Here is a 25,636-nt window from a genome sequence, read left to right on the forward strand (position 1 = left end):
ACTTTAGGATCTGTTATTCTTTCACTGCAGTTTTTGTGAAAGAACACAAATGTTACTGATAAAAGTAAAAAGTCTTCTGCAGTGCAAGGGTTATCATGTGTACGTAACCCTGCTACTTTTAACCTCACGTATAGTTTCAGCATAAGCATCAGCATAAGCATTAAAGCTAAATGAGGTTTGATTTAGCTCTGTCACAAATGATTGCAGTGTAATGCAGTGGTGTTTTGGCTCTCCGTAAGTATAGTAGATAGGGAAGAAATTATCAGAAGTCTGCCAGATGTTAGCAATATTTAGATTAATCTCCAATGTTAAAATTAACAGACTATGAAATAGTAAGTGAATGCTCATAACTTGAGGATTACGGAACTAGTTCTTAATTCTTCATTTAAAAAATGAACAAAAATAAAGATGAATTAATGCATATACACCTACATTATCCTAGTTTTGCTGAGGAAATTTCTTTTATATTAACTTCTAATAGAAATGGGATATAGTTTAAAAAGTATTCTCCCTGAATACGGCCAGCCTTGCAGGCAAGATATTGAGCAAATACTTCCCTTTTCTTCAGCAATCTTGGGGAGTTTTCATCAAGAAAACAAGAATATTTTAATTCAAACTTCAAACATTCTGAACATAAAATGCTAATGTTATCAGTGCTTCATTTAAGCAGCTCAGTCTGGGAAAATTCATTCTGGGGAATGCGCCCCAAATTTTTGCTGAGATATGGCTTTACATTTTATCTGCTAAATAGCGAGTGAACTTATAATTGGCATGCTATGATGCTACATTAATAGTCACATTAACTTTTCCTAACCTAAATCCTGTAATACTACATTCCACTATCTTCTGTCAAGGAACACTTTTTCCTTTAACAATTTTTCTAAGTATTAGACCTCAGGTTACTGACAAAATATCAGGAACTGAAGTATTCTGAATTTCTCCTCAAAAGACTGAAAGCTATTACTGACACAAGAAACAGCCTTATAATCACAATTTCCGTAAATTCTACTTTTGTTTCAAACTTCAGCTTCATTTAAAAAAAAAAAAAAAAGACATCTGGAGACCCACACATTTCAGGTAAAACTGACAAAGATGCAAATCAAAGAAAATGTAGCTGCTCTATTTCCAGTGCTCTCAGTACAGTAAAAGAACTTCATTGTCAGCCCAAAACCTTTTTATAATCCTCAACTGCAGAGTTACAGACCATAGGCTATCATTGCTACTATCAAAGGTTGCTTACAAGATGAAAATTAACTTTTCTCTACGTACACAATGGATCTAGGAGAAAGGCAAACAGCAATATGTATTGCTGAACACAACAGCCCTTTTAACAGGTATTTTTTTTTCATTTACCTCATTTATCTCCTCTTGACTGATATAGTATTGGAAGTGCTGTGATAGTTCTTCCTCGTACTTATCTGCTTTGGAGCTCCAGCTAATGCTGTCACACTCAAGTCGAGCAAGTTCTTGTTTCAGATTCTTCGCAGAAACATTCAAGCAATTCTAAACAGGGAATATACAAAAAGAAGTATGAAAATCAGGACAATACTGATTCCATCAGTCTAAAATGCAAATTGCAAAACCAACTGATTGTTAGAGTAAGCAATGAAGAATATATGTCATAATTCCTGGATGCTTTGTTTCATTTGATGGCTGTGTATCTGCAAATTCTAAAAGCAGAAATAAAAAAAAGCTTAACTATTATAGAATCTTTGTTTTTCTTCCCTTTAAAAGGATTCTTAAAGTTATGTATTTATTTCATTCACTGCATTAATACATATTTTGTACATCTAGATGTCAAAGTTAGCTCTATAGTCTTCTTACATATTTAACATTGGTTTCATAGGTCATTATAATTCTACTCACAGGCTTCTGCACTGCAGACAAGATATCCACTCCCTGGTCAATAGCCAGCTTATAAAGCTGTCTGATATGCATATGTTTCTTTTGAGCATTCAAAAGGTAAGCTTTGGCATGGTGCACATCTTCAGGGACCACAGCAATTTCCGGAAAATCCAGTTCTCCTGATTTTGATAGACATTCCAGCTGGAATATATTAAACTAAAAATCAGTGTGTATTTTAAATGTGAACGGAAGCTTACCATTACATCCTTACCCATAATGTGCAATTAAATTTGGGTTTCAATCTTAATTTTAAACACTCAAAGTTTCACACAGTTTCAGATCTTAAGTTTTATTCTGATCACCAGATATGTTAATGCTGTTCATTTGAAGAAAAAAGGAAAGATTACAAGCAGCAAAATTAAAAAAAAGATTAGCAGCAAAAGGAAAACATGCATTAAAGGATTTCACTCACTTCTTTCTTAACATGATGGAATTTAAGCGTCTTGTTGAAAATCTCATCATACTCTGTCATTGTGCTCTTCACCATTTGATGAAGGTGAATAAGCTCACTTATTCTTTCAGAATTCTCCTTCACAGGAAATCCTTTCTGACTTGGCAACTCTAGTAATTTCATCAGGTACTCCAGCTCAGCATTCATTTGCTAACAAAAAAGAAGTAGAAAGTACACAAATATATTTGCAAGATTTCCCTTACATTTGAAATATAACAACCTCTGAATGGTAAATTATCGTAGGGAAAACTGCATTAAAAAAAAAATCAAGTTCCCTACATTTGTTAGCTGGACCAACTGACTGCTATGTTGTCACATGCAGGACAAAATGTTTTGCAATATGTAAGACTACAGTAGTTCTAAGTCTCATACGAAAAAGCTGATATACTTTATTTTTTTCAGCAGAATCCAGCAGAAAGAGAGCTCAACTCTCACAAATGAGAGAGGAACTGTCAAGCCAGCAAAAAGAGCTTCTAAGCCAGTTGAACCTCTGTTTCTGCAGCTGTAGACCAAAGAGCACGCCTACAGAGCTGTACTGCATGCAGACATCATCTCTCTCTACAAAACAGCACAGCTTACTAGTTGACTTGCAGGACTGTGAAACATGCATCACATGATGATGATGAATTTAGCATTTTTATTAAATTTTTAGTAAATGAGCATCTTCAGTTACATTATTGTCAAGGAACCTAAATAAATGCTCTGTGTTCCACAACACAAAAATCTCCCTCCTCCCTCCCCCCCCCCCCCCCCCCTCCCCAGCTGAAAGAATTTTCAAAGATGCAAAGTAATATCAGACAACAAAATGGCAAGACAAAAACCTTTGAAAATGCTTCCAAGAACTTCATGTGCCCTGGAATACTCAGTGGCCATCAACATTTGTAATTTTACAGAAAACTTTTTTTCTATGTTTCCATTGCCCAGTGAAAGACTGAAACATGAAAAATGCCAGAGCAGAAGAAACAGCAATACTTCTTATACCTGAAGTCATGTAAAATTTTCGTCCTTTGTGGGGTCAGGAGTTGGGCTCAGTAATCCTTGTTGGTCACTTCCAATTCAGGATATACTATGATTCTATGGAATGCCTCTTTAAAACATTTAAAACAGTCCTCTCCCTCACCCTGCTGGCCGCCCCTCTTTTGATGCAGCCCAGGATACTGTTGGCCTTTTGAGCTGCAAGCATGCACTACTGGATCATGTCCAACTTTTTCGTCCATTAGAATCCTCAAGTCCTTTGCAGGGCTGCTCTCAGTGAATTCTTCTCAATCTGCACACGTATTTGGGATTGCCCCAACCTAAGTGCTATACCTTGCACCTCATTAGGTTTTTGTATGTCTGCCTTTCAAGTTTGTCCAGTTCCCTCTCTATACCATCAATTCATTCTATCACATCATCTGCATCACTCAAGCTTAGTGTCATCAGCAAACTCATTGAGGGTGTGCTCAATCTCACTTTCTAGGTTATTGATAAAGATGTTGAAGAGCACTGGTCCCAAGACAGATCCCTGAAGGACACCACTTGTCACCAGCCTCCACTTGATGTTCAGATCTTGTTCAGACCACAACCCTGTGGCTGCAATCATCAAAACAATTTTTTATTCACCAAATAGTCCAGCTTTCAAAATCGTATCTTTCCAATTTAGAGACAAGGAGTATTGTAGTATGAGACCATGTCAAAGGCCTTGCACAAATCCAGGTTGACAACAACAACATAATGCTGATATATCATTGGTATGATGATTCAAACATAGCTAACATTATACAAAGCATTCTGGGGACAGTGAAGGTAAGATATTTTCTCCCTGACCTTGTCAACACACAAAATCTCTCTTCCAGAAAGTTAATATAAAAGGTAATTAGTGTGGCTCCAAATTCTGTCTGAAAGCAAGGTTAGTACATGATCATTCCCTGCACTAGTAAGACCATTTGAACTACTATGCACTTCAGGAGCTCAGTTTCTCACCTGAAACTGTGGCTTCATTTGGTTAAGTTTTTGTTGTTCTAAGGCCAGACAAACATAACTTCCAAGATCAACTGTTGATGTAAGTGTGAGTGCCTCTTGAAGAAACCGTAGACCATGCGTAGTCTAAAAGAAAAATATTTTAGCGATATTTTAGCAATATCTCAGTATTTCTGTACAAAATAAAAAAGTTAGCCCAAATCTAAATTTGAAAGAACCATCCTCAACGCAGACATGCAAATGTTATCAGTAAATTTCATTAGAATAGATTATTAGTAGGAAAACCACTAGTTTTCACTAGTAGAAACTGAAATTATGAAGCCCTGTGACTAGAAGCTCTCGAAATCTTTGTCCTTATGAACATTTGAGCTTAGTAGCTATAAAGAAACTAGTTTAGTAATTTAAGTTACAATAAGATGATGCTAAAAAAAAAAAAAAAAACACAATTAAAATGACAACTCATAGGGTTTGAAAAGGGACAAAGATCAAAATCATCATCATTCTCGATGACCACCTGGGTAGTAAAACAGATTATGGAGAATTATCTTACTATTTCTCTTCCTAAAATAATACCTCTAATAGTTGGCAGTCACAAACTATTAACAATCTAGAAATAATTGTCACAATTGCTTTCTTTGTATTTTATTTACCTTATTTAGTTGCTCTTCCAATATCCAGCACTGTTGCCTGACAGGTTTTCCTTGATGAATTTTAAAATTCCAGATTGCCCAAAGATCAGTCAGTTCTTTCATTTCTTTACTCAAATTGATAATGGTTTCTTCTATAACTTGTACAGATTTTTCTACTTTTACTATTAAGCCGTCACTTATCTGGTAAATAAATAAGAACACACGTTTTCCACCATTTGTATTCAAAATATACAATACAACCTCATAATATTAAAATATTAACAACATTTAATAAAAAGCAAATATTTTAGGATAACTCCTTTGAAAATTTTTGGTACTCTACATGCATTTAAACACACTACTCTCTTAGTATTAGACATAGCTGAATAGATTTCATATACTGAGGCTATAACTACTATTACTTTTTTAAATCTAGAACAAGTCAGTAATGATCTAATTATTGCCATCTGATAACAGTTCAAATGCTCATACAAAATTTGGAATTATTTTTGAACTGACAGAACTACCCAGAAACAGCCTTCTGGGGAATAGCAGCTGGATGATGAAAGGAACAAAGGACAGACCACCCTGTGCTGACAACTATAGCAGCACCAAAGCATGGGAGACTGTTCAGCATTTGAATATTGGCAGGTTTTCCTCTTTTTAACAGAGCTCAAAGACTGTAGCAAACCTGATAATGCTGTTGCTGCTTTTCTCATTTAAAGACCTTCTCTTTCAAGAAAAATTGAGTTTGTAAATTACTAGTTTGGTCTGTATCACTTTCAGGCCTTTAGAGAGAACATCTGAAGATACACGTATACTTTAAGTAATTTCATAGAATAAAATCACAGAATCATTAAGGTTGGAAAAGACCTCTATAATAATATAGTCCAACCATCAATCCATCATTACCATGCCTCTCAGTGTTACATCTACCCTTTTCTTGAACACTTCCAGGAACAGTGACTCCACCACCTTCCTGGGCAGCCTGTTCCAACACTTCATCACTCTTCCTGAAAAGAAATTCTTCCTAATACCCAACCTGAACCTCCATTGATGCAACTTGAGGCCATTCCATCTAGTCCCATTGCTAGTTATGCAGAAGAGGTCAACCCTCACCTTACCACAATTTCCTTTCAGGCAATTGTAGAAAGCAATAACATCTCTCCTGAGCCTCCTCATCTCCAGATTAAACAATCCCAGTTCCCTCAGCTGCTCTTCATGCAACTTCATTTTTAGCCATATTAAGCTTACTGTTGCTCTGAATAGTTTATCCTTGCCTGGCTGTATTCAGATCTGACAGCACACACTTCAGCCCTCACTAGCTGCCTCAGTACCTTCCTTAAGCAATTTTTTTCCGCACCATTTTCCCTTTCTCATCCTCTCAGCTCATCGTGACTGGTCCCTTACCTCTCTCATAAAAGCAGAATTAACAGCTGCATATCCATGCTGTCTACATTAATTGAGACCACAGTTTACAAGGCATGGCATAGATAGTGAATCTCAAGCAATCATCTCATGAAGAGGTGCTAGAAAATTAGATTGAAATGCCTAGGCAATGCAGCTTATTTCAATTAAAAAAAAATGTAAATAAATCAGGAATGATTATCTATGTATAAAGAAGCAGCTCCAGTATCCATTTTCTTAGAACCGCATACACTTACATTGCGGAAGACTGACTCTTAGTGGAAGTAAAAAAGCCAAATATCACACTTACATCTCTTCTGCTTTCCAACATGAACAAAATTTATACATCCACATATTATGTTTAGTACGGGTTCTGGCTCACTGGTTAATAGTCACCTCATTACCAAAGACAAAAATTTTTATACTTATTATAATACCATTATCACTCATATAAGACTTCAATATCTTACAAATGTATACCTGCCTTTGTACCTTTAAAATCAGGTAATGGTGAAGTCACAATCCATCAGTCACAGAACTGGGATTAAGCCCTAACAGAGGCGAACATCAAATATTCAGTGCAATTTAGCAAATTATACTAATTTATATAGAAAACAAGTGGCTAATTCCCTCCTGCTGGGGAAAAAAGGATACAGAAGTAATTATTGATGAAATCTTCCAGAATTCTTATGATTTCTGCTCAGTTTATACAAGTTTTCCTACACATCAGCTGGGATAGGATACACGTAAACCTTGATTTGCTGCAGATTTTTTCATAGATGTATCTGTGTCCATAAGGATTTTGTTCTATGCAACTAATATCATCAACAAGCACATCACCAGTATATACCATGCATGGTATGATTTCAGTAAAATTTCAGCTTTTCAGAAGCAAAAGAAACAGTGCCACTAGCTATATATTCTATGCTGTCCTATGCAACATATTCTCTGCAGAACAAGAAATTTTTCACTTCAAACTTTGGGAGATTAGTTCTACCTCCAGAATTATTCCATCTATTTCATACATTGTTGTGTATTAAAGTGTTTGATCACCTTACAAGCATTTCAAGTTTTAACTTTCCCTCACTTTCATTTTGTAAACATTAACACTTCCAAATCAGTTTTTTTTTTTACATCATTTTCTGAAAATACAGATAACTACATTTCTCAGAATGAGCATTTATTTATTTTATGAATTGGGAATGAGGAATTTTTTTAAAATTATTTTTTCCTAGATTTAACTGTAATTTCATAGAAGCATCTCAATCATTTGATTTTCTTCCTAACTTCTCCTCTTCCTTATACATGCACTGAAACAGAACAAATGCACTTTTGCTTTAGGCATGCTCTTTTATGAAGGTTAGAAGAATCTATACATCTGTCATATTCACAGAATCCTATAATTTGAATTTATTCCGTGAGAAAGGTGGTAACTCCATGACATAAAAATCTCACCGTATTTACTAAATTAAGAAAAACGCGACCCAGATTTTCAGTGGAAAAAAACTTCTCTATAGATTCTTGCCACTTTCCATTAACTGACTCCATTGCATTTTTATTTTCAGCCTTCCTGCTTGTTTGCAGAGGCTCTGCTTGATAGAATTCCTTCAGATTTTGAATGTAGTCATTCACCTGTGAGAGATGGAAAATAAACATTTCTTTTTAAATCACAAATTCAGTTGCTATAGTCAGAAGGTATATAGACAATGAGGTTGAAGATAAAAGTCAGGCTATATTGAGCTGTTCACAGATTTTAAAATCTTTCTCCCCAAGACCTATAATGATACTAAACAACATTCAAATTAAGTAAACTGTAAACCAATAGTTGAAAGCAGACAAATAATTTCTGCCACAGATGTTTACATGTGTGTTATATACCAGCATAGTGAGCAATTATTTTCCATTATCGGTTTAATATCAAGTAAATTATATTAGCAATAACTAGTAGCAAGTGCGATCTAGTTATTGACTATTTAAACTCAAGGTATCAAATACTATTGCTATTTTTATCCAATACATTCTACTCCATTGTCAATTTCTCCCTAAAGAAACAAGTGTTGCAGAATATTAAAATCAACATTACACCAAAATAAAAAGTGATGCTTAAGGCAATTAATAACACAGAATTACGTTATTGCATGGATTATACAGTCCCTTTTTAAATCCATACAAATTAGCACTTCAGAAGACACACAGATTGTTATAAATACCTATACCAACATATAAGATAAATATATTGACAAATATTTAAGATATGAAAATAATCAATTTTTATTATGTATATAACGAGATACCAAAAGAGCGCATGAGAAAAAGCAAAAACTCAATTATAATAGTTCCTATGATGATGATTTAAATCACTAGAAAATCTGTATATTGGCTAATTATTACAGTGATTAAATTTCAATGATCAGGGCCACTTTCCAGATGGTACAGATCTCCTCTAAAGCAGAAATAAGCTTACAAATACTTGGAGTGCTACTGTGGCACAGCACTTAAAGGATTTGTATTATTTAAAATAAAGCAAATGTTTGATTACAAGATTTTTCACCATTGAAACAGAATAAGTAGGAAGCCTATACCTCCAATGAAGACTTTAAAAAGGCCACATAAGTTGTTAGAATTTCTATTTTTGTACAAATATTTCTTTCAGCTTTTTTCAGTTCTTCATTCAAGAAATCAGTTTTGGTTTTAAAAGCTGCCACTTGCTCAGGCTCAAACTCTTTCATGTCTTTGATGATTCCCTCAGCTTCTCCCAGTTCACATGAAGTTTCCTTTCAAGATACAATTGTAGAACAAAATGTATAATGACTACAAAGCACTTGTCGATATTGATATCACATTGTTAATTTTCATTAGCATCACTATTTTTCTGTACAATTCAATTACTTTGTTGAAGAGCTCAATGTTACCATTATGTGCTGAAATAAAATATTACAAGAAGGAAATAGTTTAACACTAAGAACTGTATGTCATTGAAGGTAGCCATTAAGATCAGAATGGAACAGGAATCTCAGTATACAGATGAAGTTAGCCACTTCATAAAGCAAGAACAAAAACAAAGTGTTTCACAGAGGAACACAGCCAACCAGACCAATACATTACCATTTATAAACAGTATAGAATAATTTTCTGAACTGATTTCTGAGTTTAACTCCATCTTAGCAGCTTCTGTTTGATACCTATTTTTAAAAGTACTGTATCCACTCTAGAGTGTAACTGGGTATTTGTGAGTCTACTGCTGTAATAGTTCGTATTTATTTCTAAAAATATTTAATGTTAATAAATCTGAGTACTTTTTTTTTTTTTTACCTTTATTTGATTTGCCAGCTCAAGGTGTTCATTCAAAATTCTTTCTGACTCTGACAGATGGGAACCAACCTCCACATCGACTGCAAGCCTTGAGGTGATTTTTTTAATTGACTGCAGTACCTATATTTGAAAACATTATTTATGTAGTTAATTTACAAGACAAGATGTATATAGACAAGTATAGAAAATCAGTTTACAGTGAAAAAAAGAGAAGTAACACTTACTTGATACCTTTTAAACTCTGTGCTTCGTACAGTCAGAGAAATTAAGAATAAAATTCTACTATTTCACACCCAACAGTACAGTCAGAAATAGAAGAAAACATTCCCATCTGCACTCATTTTACTGGCAGTTCTTTTCTTTGTCCTAAGTATTCCAGTCTTGTTAATTCAGTAGGACAACTGTATTAAAACCTAAGTATGACTGCATGGTCATAAATACTTTTATGACAATCCATTTTACAAAAACACCACACAACTTTTTTTCCAGAAAGTACATTTAAAGCTTCTCTCCCAAGCTAAAAGATCTATTACCACACAGATTTGTGTACACAATGTTATTTCATTGTCACAATAAATGATTCTCTGGACAGATGAATTTAGCATTTTAGCACTTCTCTAGAATACTTTATTGTTAGGAGAAGGTTGGAATGGAGAGTGTTTTGCTTGGGAGCAATCTAACAATAATTGGTAACATGTTCTCATGAAAAATACCTGCATTTTTCAGTATAGATTTACGTTCATTGCTTCTGATAACAGTATTCAGCATTTTAACAATAAAAGCATGCTAACAAACCAGTATGCTATTTGTAATTGAGTCAAATTTAATATTCACGTAGTTAAACGATGGAAATGCAATGCACTGGTTGTGAATACAATAACATGAAGGAATGTTACAGTGTACCTTAGTTAGATGATCTTCAAGTGTGACAGTCCACTGTTGCTTCTTCAACATGAGTTCTTTATCATCTGGACACTGTCTGATAAGTTGATCCTCTTTTTTCTTAACATTCTCTATTGCTCTCTGAATCCCTATCGCCCAAGAGCTAAAATGGATAAGTGCAAGTGTTAGTATTTCTCAGTTTTGCTCAGCAAGCAGGCTTTCAATGATTAAGCAAACAAACTTCCTGTTGATTTGTATGACAAAGGATTTCATGAGAATTTTAAACTGTGACCCTTATAAGAAAAGAAAAATAACCAAGAGGAATATAAAAATGAATGCCAACAAAACTGATAACAAGTAGAATACAGGGATGACATCTCCAAACAAATCACTGGAAGTAAGACTCGCATACTCTACACCCTGATCCAATGAGAAATGCATTATTTCATAAATAGTTTCAAGGTAGTATTACTAACACCACTGGAACTATCTAGAAACTGAGACCACAAATGGAAAGGTCCTAGAAAAGAGTAAAAGTACATGCCATATCATTTCTACCAAAAAAGAATGGTTTTTTTTTGGATCTACAGTATTATTATAGTAGATGAGGACTGTCACATACATTGTAAGCCAATATTTCCTTGAAGATCCTACTTTAACAGGTGAAAAAAAGATATCAGATGACAATTGCTAATCTTGTGATTTAAAACATTTAGTATCAGGTAAACAACTCACAATCTGATGTTGGAGGCAGTTCTCTTCAAATTGTGAAGAGCTTACTGCATATAACTAAAATCTGAAGTTTTGAAACCCAGAAATCAACTGATTTATTACTGAAATTTAAATATAATGAGAATTTCTTGTTAGACAAACATTCAAAATACATTTTTTTGTTCATGTAGTTTCATCATAAACTTACTTTAATGCAGATACTTATACTAGGTTTCTTTGTCCTCTAAAGTTAAAGAGGAAATTCTGCTGGCTTCAGATAGGACTCAGAGTTATATTAAATATACTTTTTGCTGCATTCCTATTTTTCTAGTTGGTTTTAATTCAAAATCAAATGAGCTCAAAAATCAGATTTACCAGTATTTTTATTTGAAACATTCTAGGTCTGTAAATACTGCCTTCAATCTAGTTTTGATACTATTTCAGTGTCAATATTTTCATCATTTTAACTTATTTGGCCTACAAATTAGAATAAGGCTGTAAAACACTCTAAGAGGATTTGAAAGTAATAAAGAAGTAACACATTTCTTCATTTATACTGTGAGTTGGACTTAAGATTAGGGTCAGTGTCGCTAGCCTTAAGCCCTCCCTCAATGTTAGTATATCAGTATCAGACCTTTTAAATAATAAACTGCCAGAGCTGTGATAAACTGCATATAAATTGAGTGGCTCATAGAAACGAAAATAACAAAACAATGCAGAAATCCATTTACATTTTAATTTTCTTAATGTTTATACTTCCCCAGAGCTATAGATTAGTACTACACCTGGCCAGTCACTTTGATATTGCATCAAAATGGGTTTACTATGCTGTCATTAAGACAGAATATCATCATGAGACAAATAGCAAGGTGTTAACCAGTTTGAGCAAGGTCGTCTAGCTCCCTCTCTTTATAAATAAATATATCTTCTGTAAAAATGAATATTGGTGTGTTTTTGAAAACTAGTAGTTATCTAAGTAGCAGAAGATACAATATCTTATCCTCTATGATATATGATGAAGCAATTCTAGAATTACTGTGTTTCAACAAGCACTTCAAGGACCTGGAAGCTATTTTCACATTCCACATCAAATTCTTCTCGCTGCTTTTTAGATCCACCAGATAACAAACACTTAACAGCTATATATTTTATTGTCAGATTACACTTTCTCATTAATCCTATGGCAAAGCTAAAATTTTTCAGGTCCATATGTTTCACTGCCTTCAGATAGGAATTACCATATTGCTCAGGATTTCCAGTCATTCCTATGTAGGAAATGGGAAGATTGTGAAGGCAGTTATGACTGCCAATGATATGAGCAATAATGGAAAAATGTTAGTCAGACTTTAGTCTTGGTACATGTCCTGTTTTCTGTCCATATCATCGTCTTTGGACTTTTAGCTGTTCATACAAAGTTTGTTGTCCCATTTGATTAATCACTGGCCAATATTTAAGGATACCATACTGTTTATACATGAAAACAACAGAGGGCTCTTTTCCCTCTTATAAAGCATTATTCTTTCTGGGGGAAATTAGCATTCTGGAATACGAACACCATGCGTGCTAATATAATTCATTGTGTCCGTCTTGGCTAGGTATAAGTAAAACGTGTCTCACACACAGTGCTTACTACCAGAACAGATTGCCCAAGATAATGTGGAATTTCCATCCTTGGAGATATTCAAACTTTGCCTGTGAGCAATTTTACTTAAGCCGAAGGTTTTGAACAAGAAATTGCACTGATCTCCAGGGTACCTTGCCAATATAAAATCACACCATGATAGTAATTGTCAAGCTCATACCTAGGCATGTGAAGTATTCCATCTATACAAACTAGCTTTACTCATAGAAATACATGGCAACATGGCAAACTCATATTTAGACCATGGAGTCTGAAGACAGCAGAGAAAAATAGAAAAGCCATAATATTAAGCTGTTTTAAGAAAGCAAGTACATATGTATATGATGGAACAAGATGTTTAAAATATTTGGAAATATATATTGAAATATATTTATATATGAAAGATATGTATGGCTGAAACTGTCACTCAATCTCATCTGCTTAATTAACTTCAATGGCTGTAAATAGATATTTTAAGTAGTGAAGTAGTAAAGCAACAGGGAGGTATGCAACAACACAGCAAGTATAAAAAAATGAAGGGAATACCTGTGAGAATCTGCTTTATTAATTAAAGTTTGTCCTTTTTGCAACGTACTTGCTGTGCAGCCTTTAATTTCTTCCTTTAATTCTTCATACTTCATTGACAGGATAGGCAAACTCAAGCCTTCTGAGTTAAAGATTTTAAGGTAATTCTCAAGAGCATTAACTGCCTAAAAAAAAAATAATTCAACTTTGTCAATATTTCTATTTAAACATGTCCACACATGCATTTATATGAACGGATAATCAAAGGTCAAAATTTCCCAGTTCTTCAGTTTCCGCATTCTTTTGGACAATAGCTTTTTAATTTAGGGTGTGATACTGACTTAGTTATCACGGAAGAAAACATAATTCAGCAAAAGTTAATGCAATTATGAGTATGTAAAATCATGTTTTGTTTTGATAAAACTAGTCTATTTTCAGCAATTATCAGGAATCTGAAATAGAACCAAAATAGTAACAGTAACACAACTGTTAGTGTTGGAGTTCTGCAGAAGCATGCTGATAAGTGTCTTTACCAGCACTTTCTTATAGCACCTATTCTGTTTTCCTTTAAAGCAAGAAGTTTCTCATTCAAATACCAGAAGAAAGGAACAAAAGTATTCCACCTTTCAAAGCAGAATAAAAACAACAGTTCAATACTCCATTATTAAAGCCACTGAATAGTAATTTCAGAAAAATAGAAATGGACCTAAGCCTACTATGTATAATTAGAATCCTAGCAGTAACACTGTAACCTCTTACAGATTTTTATGGCTTTACATACCAGAATACCTTGAGACCTAAATAGTGCAAGGCAGCAGACAACCGTCTAATAGTATTAATTTCTCCATTTAACATGCACATTAACTCAGCAAAAAATATAACGTATGTAACGTGTGTATATATTTGTGCGCATATATGTAAAAGGAAATCACCAATGAAATTTGAATTCTGTCTTTGAAAACAGTTTGACAGAAACTGTCTTTAGTCTTGCAGAGCAATGTGAAAATTTTAAATGAAACCTTAAGGTACTTTTTACACGTTTATCAAAGAACAACTTGAGTAGAACGGCAACTGGTCAAGAGTATATTAGAAGATGAAGGAAAAAAATAAGTTCTCAGCAGGTTCTCTTCCTAAACATAACTGAATGCTTTTTATGTTCATCAGTCTACATCTCCAAGGATAATAGAAAGCTTCCAAGGGTTGCACTGCCTTACTTCTCAGCTCTGTTGCTACTATGATCAACTTAAGGCTGCTAACACAAAAATTTATAATTCATGTTCAACTTCACTTGCAAGCAAGAGCAAGACATTAGTTTGATTGATTTTTTCCATAGCAGCTGCAGCACTCATTGGCAGTCCTCTCTGGTTCTGCACAGAAAAGCAGTATCATGTCCTTATTCAGGCTTTCAACAGCTCAACTAAATCAACATTAAACAATGCACATTGTGAGATATCCTTCTACCTCCATCTCTCTCTTTTCAAGACTAACATATATATGTAGCTGTTTTGCAACAGATAATTATAGGATGGCATAGATAATGACATGAAAAAAGCATCAAGCCTGCCTGAAACTGTGGTACAAAAGCATATATATATTTTTTTTAAGAAATTGCATCATTGACTTGAATAGTTGACAACACAAATGTATTTTGCATTACATAGTCATATATAATGAATATGTAATCTGCAGATGCAGAAGAGTTATAATAAGCAATCAAAATGCTTAACAGTAAAGTAGGTTTTTATTTTATTTTTAGTTTTCATTCCAGAATGTAAAGTCATAGATAATGAAAACCTTAAAAGCTATAATAAAAAAATAAGCATCAATGTGCCGAAGATAACATGAGTGTAATTCCTACAAGCCAAAATAATAGCCCTCTTTCCTGGACCATTTTGGGAATTTTCTTCCACTAAAAAAAAGTAAATGCCATGCAATAAGTCCAGATGTCTTTCTGAAAGAACTACTATTTCTCTCCAGCTTTCCTGTTTGTTACCTTAATCATTTTCCATTTTAATTCATGCTACTAAATATATGTTTTATGTTTATTTATTTATTTGAGAGAGAGAGAGTAATCACAGAAAGTGAAGAAGAGAAAATTAAGTGTAGAGGTTTTGTATGTACACAGTCACAAAAACAGTCTGGGAAATTTAAATAGCATTATATATACATAATATATGTACAAAATATTACACTGAATTTTCTCTTGTTCACTTTGTTTCTGTGATTTTTTTTTTTTTTTAATACACATATGTATGTAAACATATTCTTCAGCCACCTATCAGAGTTTTGAGATCTTTTAGGGCAAATAAAGGGATATAGTCTCTTTGTATATCCTCTGCTTCTCTACTGACATTTGGCTCCAACAGTTTTTTTGCTTTCAAAATCCCATGCCTCATCTACTGTTTCTCTGTAGTTTCTTACGCTTTACTAATTACCAAGACCAAAAGAAAAACACCTCTACTTGTGAAGTATACTTGCATCTAAAAGCTTAAACTGAATACATTCCATTAGATCACACAAACACATATTCCAATCCTTCCATGCTGAAAGTACTTCATATTTCCTCCTGTGTGTTTTCTTTAAAGCTAGTTACTATCCATAACATCTCAAAAGATTATTACTTTGGACTGCTACTACTTTGGAGGAAAAAAAAAAAAACAAAAACATCAGTATCTACAATCAGAAGCAGATTTGGCCTGGAGTTCTAAATCAGAAGCTGCATTCTGAAGTAACACATGTGCCCAGGCATGGGATACTCCTTGGCTAACTATAAACATGACTGTGCAAAAATAGTGAGTTCAGTATAAGCCTTACTTATTTACTTTAAGCTGTCCAGATAAAAGTTCTCAAGCTTTTGCCTTACCAAAGCAAGGTCTGTCTATTCCAGGTGTCATTTCCCAAGAGAAAATAGCTACACACCTTCTCAGTGTAGAAAGTCAAACGGAAGATAACCAGACATAGAAATTGATAATTAAAGGAAAGGTTAGCAAAAGGACTACCAAGGAGTGTGGAAAAGAGCTAAGAAAAAAGCTAAGGAGCTGGCCAAATGGAGGCAAATGCACACCATAACATAAAAACACAAACAAAAACAAGTATTATGCTTTTAAGCTACATGAGAAGTAGTATGCGTGTTTTTGTTTTTCTCCATGTTTTAAAATTAATCAACAAGAGATACAAAATATAAAACACATTTTCAAGTTAGTTCAAAACAACTAATACTGTGCCCTTTACATGTAAGAAGTGCCCCAAGTTTCAAGGTATGCTCTTAGAACAATCCAAAACGCCTCTGTTACTATCTGTAGTAATTCACTTTCAATGCACAAGGGGAGAAGGTCTTGTTTTATTTGTTCTTACACACATAATGGCGCGCTGAGCAGACGCACAGGAGTTAGTGTTATTTCAGATAGGTCCACCTGCCAAGCACAGGCCTGCAGTCTAAAATAGAATCTGCCTTACTTTTCACACAATAGAAAAATTCATGTATGTAGCTCCTTATCTACACTAGAGGGAGATCACTGTCACCAAGTTTGTTAACACATCTCAGTTTCCTCATTGTAAATGAGAGCAAAAAAGATCAGATTTATTGGAGTAAAAGATATGTCTCACTTCAATGATCTGTAAAAAAAAATTCTATCCTAAATACTGTTCCCATGTTGTTTAAACAAAATATCTGAAGGAACGTTATCACAAGTTGAGAGCAATGCTTACAGCCCCACCTGGTGCTCAAAACAAAAATTAGCAGAGGCAAAGTCTTATTTTCTCAACACATGTAATAAATAAATATATTTGTTGTGGGAGTTTCCCCTAAAAATGATCTGCTCTATAAAGCTTCCAATAAATGATCTAATAAACGTGCTTTAAAAATTACACAAGACCACTTGCTCTTTAGTTATCATAAAATAGAAAATCAGTTAAAAGAGTTTCTAACAAGAAAATATTGGAAAACAATTTGCATTACTAATACTACCAGATGAACATACTTGTGAAGGATAGGCTTATTGTAAAAAAAGAGATTTAACATTTTATGTATGGTTTTAAATTATGAGGTCATTTTCCATTCTAAATTGTTTTGCAAAACCACAAATCTATCAGTCCAGAAGAGCACACTGATGTTTGTAGGATCACAGTACTACAGGCTTAGCTGTTTACCTACCTTATTAGCTGTATTAAAAAAGTCATTGGCCTCTTGTAACAAGGCTTTCCTCTCTTCCATATGGCAACATACTTCTCCTCTTAACAGATGGATCTTCTGATTTGAAATATTTAAATGCTCTTTTTCTGTGTAGTCTTCTGAAAGCAAGATCTTAAGCGCTTCAGCTTCTAGTTGTTCCACAGTGAAGTTCCATTCCTAGTAAGAAAAGTTCACTTTTAATCAACTGCACAAAGGAAAGCAATACACCTTCACAATAGTCTTATAAATACTGGAAAACATTTATTGCATTTACAGGCGTGAAACGTATAACCTTCTGAAGTTATTTCTTCCAGGACAAATTTCTCAGCAAATTGTTTCAGCACAGTTATCAGTAGTGGCATCTCACATTCCTTCACAAAGTTTCACAGGCAGGAGGAGTCACTATCTCAGGCATATAGATGTATTCACCCTATGTACACATACTGTGTACATACTTACACAGTTAATGCTTGGGTTCATGATTTCCTATTCCTTTTTTAAACTTAATTCACTAATCAATTATCTTATGTCTTACTTTCACTTTAACTTCCATTTCTTTATGCTTTTGAAGTAACTCTTCATTTTCCAATAACGATGAGCCCAGGTTTTCCTTTTGAAGATAATCTCTGATGTTTTTCTTGTACCAGGATGTTACCTAAATAAATAATACAAAGGATTATCAGCCAGTGAAAGATTGGAGAAGTGTCCATCCACTCTTTAGGATACGTACAAGATTTCACCTACAAAAAGTCCTAATTTACATTCCTTTCGTTTCTAATGTTTTGCCTTTACCCAAATCATTACCTTTGTATTACCTTAATGTTAATGAAAGCGGAATTAAAGGGTCATGACAAAAATAAACACCTACTGAAATATATGTAACAAAACAGGGACAAAAAATATATTCATGGAGGAACTTCAGACAACATTTTAATGCATTAAAGGACCACATTCACATTTTCCTACAAACTGTACAAGCTAAACTCTGTGCTTTCATTTTAGCTATTGCAACACTACGATGTGTACAGCTATTGGAAAAAGTCAAAGTGCATCATGAGCAGATGTAGGACACATTTAGATAAATTCTATCCATTAGTGTTGGTGCATTATCTACTACTGAGGATTTCTCCTCTCATATGTGTACTTACACATTTGAACATAATCATTACCAGTTGTTAAAACTTCCATTTTTAATAACAAACATGCTTTGAAGCAAAAAAACAACAGAACCTTTCTTTATCCCAGTATATAGAAATATTTGTAAGCAATTAAGGTCATAAACATTAATTTGCTATCGAAAGATTCCAAGGGAAAAATTCCCTGCATTTACTTCGGTAAGATGTGATGACACACTTTAATTCACTGGACTGCAATGCTTGCTTTTTCAGTCAGTTAAACTGTCTTTAATAAAAATAAAAGTTTTGTGACACCAACAGTTTGTCTTCTATAAACCTGTCTGGATAACCAGTGTGAATATACTCACCTGTCATCTGATTTTTACTCAGTTCTTACCTCTGCCTTTGTTGCTACTAGGGACCAAGATTAGTTTCAGTTTTCTCATACGTGCATGGTTGGGTAGATAGAGAAAAATTACATTCGTAAGTCTCCCAAAGATAATCAATTATGCACAAAATAGCCCAACCTGTCTCTGATCTCTATTACTACTAGAGATTATCAGAAAATAGGCTGCTGATAATTTCAGAGAGAAAAGTCAGACACCCTTCTTTAAAAGAAAAATAATTACATGTTCCTATATTACAATTACTGATAAAGCAATGTTACAATCACGCTTATAATATTATCACATTCCAACTAGAGATTAAAGCAAGGTGCGGCATTTTTAGAAGCAGGTAGCATGTAGGGATCTTTATATCTGTTTGGGTATTTTTTGTTGGTGGTGCTTTGTTGGTTTTTTTTTTTGTTTTGTTTTTGTTTTTTAATGCAGACTTCTGCATTATCCAGAGGTAATTATGCATTGAAAAACAGAAGCAGAACAAAGAGCAAAAATCCACTCGTATCCTATACAGCAAAGCTCATCTCCAGTACTCTTACTTTCTTTGTATCCTGGGAAGTCTCATTAATGATAATGTGAATTCACTATGCTATTTTTACATACATAGCATCATTTGACATCAATTCTTCAAATAGAGACTAAAATACGTTTCAAACCACTAAGAGGCTTTGATTTTCTGCCAGCCCTCGAATATACATGTAACATCTTGAAGACCAGAGGGATAAATTTTGCATAAAGTCTTTAAAAGTTAATTTCCCAGAGTTTGTATTTAAAAATGAATATATTATTTGCCCACAATGCAGACATTACACCAAGCTTGACTCCATCCAAAGGCTAAACATTATATTTCAGTAAGTCTATTAAACCCATTTGAATTTGTCCCTTCTAGTGAATATTATCCTCAGCCTGGATGCACGCAGGATCTAACAGGTGGTTAACTGTCAGGTCCTTCTCTTTTGATCAGAAAAAGCTTGCCAGCAGATAAGTTTCTATACCTACCTAGCAGAAAAAAGAAACATCCAGAAGGAAAACTCATTGCATAGTATTTTTCAACCATACCCAAATTTGGACAAATATTCAAAACTTGGAATCTCAAACAAAAATGGCTTTGATATACTAGATCAATAAATAAAGTTCCCTTTCTGTAATAGTCTATTGTAAAACAAGTGCATGGAACGGTTATTTTATTGTTATTGTGATTTGCCTTACTTTGATGCACCTTACCCGGTTCTCTTGTTGATGCCATAGACAAATCTGTAGAACCTGCTCCAGACCTCGACGCTGGTGTTTAAGAGATCTGTCCAGTTGCCTTCGTCTGTCTTGTAGCAGTTCAAGGAGGTTGTCAATTTTCAAGCAGCTGCTCTGGGCTCCCTGAATCAGCTTAGGATTTGCATTTGGTCCCTCACGTTTGAATTCTTCGATGAATTCAGTTAGCTCATGGCTTTTGTTCAAAAGAGCAAGTGATTTTTCCAAGAGCTCTGTAGGAATAGAAATTGATAAGTTGAAAAAAAAAAACAACTCAAGAACACCATATAATTTGTAAATTTAGTACTGTTATTACAATTCAATATTATTGAATCTCATTATTTAAAAATATTTTGCCCAAGATAAAAAATACACTAAGGGACAAAAAATACATGAAGGAAGCAAAATTATGCTTGAAAGAATCAGCACAATCACTCCCTGTCAGGAAAACACTGTACCTTTTGTATGATGCTCCTGTTGCAAAAGGAGTTCTCTTAAATTATCAATGTCGTCAAATTCTTGAGCATTTTTCACAAAATCTTCAACTTGGTCAATTTTAACAGCAAACTGCATTAGAAAAACAAAGTGTGGCAGGAAGTACAGTAAAATTGTCTTTCACAGAACTAGATCATAATCCTTTTCCCAAGAATTTAATCTCTTTTGTAGGGCAAATTCATTGCATGTTCTCGGGAAAAGCACATTATCACTGACTGATAGCTACAGATTCTCAGTGCTCTTTCTATTGGAGTTCTCACTGATTGAGAGGACCCAAAATTCATCTGTCGTACTCTGAAACTACAGTCTGTCACTTTGTACGAGTACCTCAGAGTCTAGACACATATTCTGCATCTCAGACAATTCTTATCAATTGTACTGCTCCTTTTCAACAGTGAAGAAACCAGAGTTCATATTTGTATTTCAGTGTAATAAATGTTGAAACCCACAATGAAAATAAGGAAAATTAAAAATAAGCCCTCTGCTTTCCCTACCACTTTTAATTTTCCAGATTTTCCTCTCTTGATCTGCATGCTATAAAAGAAATCATCTGGCATCAGCATTTGGGATTTTACTTCTTATTTTTCATTAAAGAGTACCCTTGAAATAATGTTTGTGTTCCATCACAGTGTAAACAAAGATTTCCATTATCACAGGTTGTCATTTAAAGAAAAACCTCCCCATAAGAAATTTGAACAATTCCTATTTAAATCAATATTACATTTCTTCCTTGGATCTAAATATAATGGGTATGGATCCATACCATGCTCCAGTTGCTGTATTTTCCTTTAGTGATATAAGGCTGTTACAGGGACATTTCAATCATCCCCTCAGGGATTTAGTGTGCACCAAGTTGATCTCTGCTGATACAGAATTTTACAGAGCTACATATGCTACCAGCTATTTCTTTGTATAATTACATATAGCCAGGACACAACAATTAGTAAGCCAATTGTTGATTCTTACAGATTTTTCTCTTGGAGTTCTTAGACAGAAATAGAATATTTGCTTCTTTAATTTAATATATGGCCTTTAGCCGTTGTTAAAAAGAAAAACTATCAGAAGGATTTATTAAACTATTTAAGTTTCAGAAATGTGGAGATAACTGAAGGCAGGGAGCAACACAGTAACTCTGCTTTAGCTCCTTGTATATAGATGAGTTAGGATAAAAGCCAAAAAAAAAAAATGGGGGAAAACGTTTTGAAATCTGACTCCACATAGATAGCTGGACAGATAAGTCTTGAGTAAAGGTCTGCAAGGTTACACTGATGTTTCATTTGCAAGCATAATTACAGTAACTGTATGCATGTTACAGTATAAAACCTTCAGTGTCTAATCATTACTAAACATTAACAAACATCTGAGAATTTAGCTCTTTTAATTTAGAATAATTTGAAACATAATGAATGAAAGAAACACTGGAACACAGCTACTAAACTACTAAACAGCTACTAAACACACATGTTTTAGGTTTTTGTCCAGTTCTGTTTTCCACTGTCTTTTTTCTGTCAAGTACAAATTTGGAAACATCATGATTATGATTACTGTTAAAGTCTACATACTTTTGTTCCATTTCATCCTAATCTAAGCAGGAAAAAAAAGAAAGATGGATCAAGATAATATAGTTTTCTTAAGCAGTTCAATTTCTAGGAATGCAATAACCATCTATATCAAGTATAACAGAGTAGAAATACAGCGAAAAGAGATCATTATAATACGTGGGAGGATTCCAATTAAGATCATTTGATTTAAATACAAACCTCCAGAGCATTTTCAAAGAACACTGTAGTAAGTTCCAGAAGAGCCTGTCTCTTCTTTAACATAATTACAAGGGCATCCCATGCATCCCCAAGCGTCTCTGCCATGGCATCATACACCTGACTCTTCTCCTTATTCTCCTCAGCAGCCTTGTCTGCTTCATGCAGCAGGTTCCACACCTGATCTTCCAAAGCCTGAGATGATAAAAAATAAGAAACCCATAAAATGAACCCAAAACATTGAGCTGATATCAGGATACCTTTTCAATGGATCTGAAATTACCCACAAGTCTCTTACTTGTGTGCTTTATTTCTAGCTCCTTGTGACTGCAGCTTCACTGCCAGTTTCTGAATTTCTCCTGCATTTCAGAGACAACAGTTTTATGAAATTTCATGTAAAAGGAAGTGTTAAGGTTATCATTCTATCTCTGAAAATTTAGATTCAATGTCTTTTACATCTGTTTGAACATAGATCTTCCTGAAAGCAGAAGAAATGCAGATCTGGATGATCTTTCATATGCCATCGTATTCTTTTGACATCATAGGGAAAAACAAAAAAGTTCAAAGCTTTAGAAGTTTTTCAGTCTCTGATTATTTTAATATTATCCAGAAAAAGTGTAGTTTAAACACACTGATGTATTTTCCAAAAGAAACAATTTACAGGCAATGTCTGAAGTAGAGCTTGCTGCACTGCCAAAGTTGGACACCAAATAGTAAATATTCTATTGTCGAGGCAATAATTCTTTTGTTCCATTCCCTTTAATAATGCCATCATGACAAAGATAACTGCTAGGCCAGTTTAAGCTTACATTAAAATCTTCAATGTCAGTAAAATTGATGATGTTTGTTGCATGCTCTTTCTTTTCCTCCTGCCTCAGATCTTCATCATAGACACAAATATAAAGTATATCTGCTGTTCTTACAGATGTTATCAGATAAATATGTAATGAAGAAATAAATCTACATTAGACAAGTTCAAACCCATGATAAATCACTCTCATGACAAAAGCTATTACAGACTAAGAAACTGGAAAGTTTGAAATTCTTCTGGCAGTTCAAATTCTTAGCTTGAAGAGACTCCTCAGTTCCCTCAAAAAACAGTACTGTTAGTATAGTAATAATAAACTAAGAGATTTTTATTTCTTCACTGATAGAAATTAAATGAAATTACTTCAAATTATCTTTACACACAGCTAACTGAGGAAAAAAGTGGGATTTTTCTTGGCCTTACTGAAGCTTGATATGTGAAATGTATCAGGCAAAAACAAATGGCAAAAGAGGCATAAAACAAACCCATCTCAATCTGAATTATATGGAAAAGCCATTATTTGCAGCAGCATGAATGTACACTTATTGTTGGTGATAAACCTAATCAAAATCCAGTGTTCTAAAAACAAAAAAAAAAAAAAAAAAAAACACATTTCATTTTCAGCATACCAGAAATGGGATTTAATGCTTTCTACTCCAATGAATGTAGATCTTTTTGTTCTGTTGAATCTCTGCCCTGATTACCTTATACTATAAAAGATCAAATCCCCTGAATGCTACCTCTATTATATTTTAATGGAAATCCTATTCATATATTTTTGAAATGATGGATGCTGCCATGCTAATTTAACTATTGATAGCATGTGCTTTAAATTTCCATTACAACAAAGTGTCAGACCAGGAAAAGCAGTTGGCCTTCCAAGTCTACTCTAAAGTACTGCAGTTACCTTTAACTCAAGAGAAAAAAAAATATCTGATGATGTAAACTAAAGTTTTTTTTCCCCTCACTCACAGAAATGATTATATTAGAAATAACAAACAACAGCTCTGATTCACTGTAATTTTTAAATGACAGACTTTGTGGTTGTATCATTAAATAAAATATAAAAACCAGTATCAAAGCAATGATATTGGTCAGTTAAGGAACTAAGCTCATAAGATTTTAAATGAAAAATAATCTTTCACTGCAGTCTTCAGGCCAGTTCTGTGAAGTCTTCATTGCTTTTCCCTTCATTGGTTTGCATTATTGTTTAGCAATTACTAAAGCTATAAAATTGAGCTGCCCACATAATGCTGGATTGTATTAAATACATACAAAATCTCAGAATTGGAGCCTTAGCTCTTTGTTTAACCCGAAGAATAAGACAAAGCTTAAGTGTTAATGTTAATGTGTTATGTTGCATTAATCTTGCCCATAGATTTAAAGTAAGTTTGACTTGTTTCTGAGGATAGTGATGAAAAAGAAAAACGTTTTGACAGACTTAGGGATGCTTAAAGGTCAAAGAGGGCAATAAGGCAAAGAAAATAACAGAACATATAAACAGATTTTTAAATCCCTGTCCTATTTCAGTCCTCTCCCCTTTGCTAAACAAGCATTTGTTGTAGAACAAAAGAAACATCATGGTAGAATATTAGTGAAATAAAAACAAAGACACAGTCAGAATTTGGTAGGTAGCACTGATCTCATTATTCCTAAACTTCCTTACTGGTTTGCATCTCAAAAATCTAAGATTGAAAATAGAACAGAAAAAGTGTTTATTGAATCCTAATTTCTCCACCCTGTTTTGTTTTTGTTTTTTGTTGTTGTTGTTGTTTTTGTTTTTAACCACTTGCAAAATAATACCTGTCATATGATAAAAAACAATTGAACTTTGCAGCTAATTACATAGCCTAGCAGCTTAATTATTGTATGTAAATACTGCAGATTACTTTAACAAATAATTTATTCCATAACAAATTTATTGAAGATAACCATAATGAGTCTATTTTTACTCTAACTGAAAGATCTCAAATAATTACATTAAAAAAGAACTAAATCCCCATACCCTTTATATCCTTGCTCATCGAAGAACATAATTTTTTTGAATTGTTTCCCACAGATATTAGCATATGAATGATTGTTTGGGAATTTATGTTCTATGAATCGAAGTAAACAAATTAATTAGCAGGACTCCTCAGGTAAATGAGCCAAATTAATAACAACGTTTGTTTTAAGATGAAGCTTGGATTTATTTCTGCTTTGGAGGGCTCCTTCCACAGAAAATTCCATGATAAAAAGCAGAACT

The 25,636-nt window shown here is 33.8% G+C and overlaps 1 protein-coding gene across 11 annotated transcripts in view; it reads right to left on the reverse strand.

Annotated features, from left to right (window-relative positions):
* Window positions 1-25,636, reverse strand: part of CCDC141 (coiled-coil domain containing 141) — a 57,218-nt gene that overhangs the window by 23,368 nt on the left and 8,214 nt on the right. For all 11 annotated transcript variants that reach the window (XR_008204738.1, XR_008204739.1, XM_052675514.1 and 8 more), the window contains 15 exons: window positions 22,587-22,778; window positions 20,790-20,898; window positions 20,311-20,564; window positions 18,109-18,228; window positions 17,556-17,750; window positions 13,424-13,587; window positions 10,567-10,708; window positions 9,664-9,783; window positions 8,934-9,125; window positions 7,807-7,983; window positions 4,966-5,145; window positions 4,319-4,441; window positions 2,318-2,506; window positions 1,867-2,046; window positions 1,354-1,503 (listed from right to left, as the gene is read on the reverse strand). Coding sequence is in view for 9 of the 11 variants with exons in the window: in XM_052675514.1 (XP_052531474.1) it covers window positions 1,354-1,503; window positions 1,867-2,046; window positions 2,318-2,506; window positions 4,319-4,441; window positions 4,966-5,145; window positions 7,807-7,983; window positions 8,934-9,125; window positions 9,664-9,783; window positions 10,567-10,708; window positions 13,424-13,587; window positions 17,556-17,750; window positions 18,109-18,228; window positions 20,311-20,564; window positions 20,790-20,898; window positions 22,587-22,778 (2,487 nt within the window). In the remaining 2 variants the exon portion in view is untranslated. The remainder of the gene's footprint in view (window positions 1-1,353; window positions 1,504-1,866; window positions 2,047-2,317; window positions 2,507-4,318; window positions 4,442-4,965; window positions 5,146-7,806; window positions 7,984-8,933; window positions 9,126-9,663; window positions 9,784-10,566; window positions 10,709-13,423; window positions 13,588-17,555; window positions 17,751-18,108; window positions 18,229-20,310; window positions 20,565-20,789; window positions 20,899-22,586; window positions 22,779-25,636) is intronic.

The sequence above is a fragment of the Tympanuchus pallidicinctus genome, unplaced genomic scaffold (genome assembly GCF_026119805.1).
Source record: "Tympanuchus pallidicinctus isolate F22 unplaced genomic scaffold, pur_lepc_1.0 scaffold15, whole genome shotgun sequence".
In the NCBI taxonomy this organism is placed as follows: domain Eukaryota; kingdom Metazoa; phylum Chordata; class Aves; order Galliformes; family Phasianidae; genus Tympanuchus; species Tympanuchus pallidicinctus.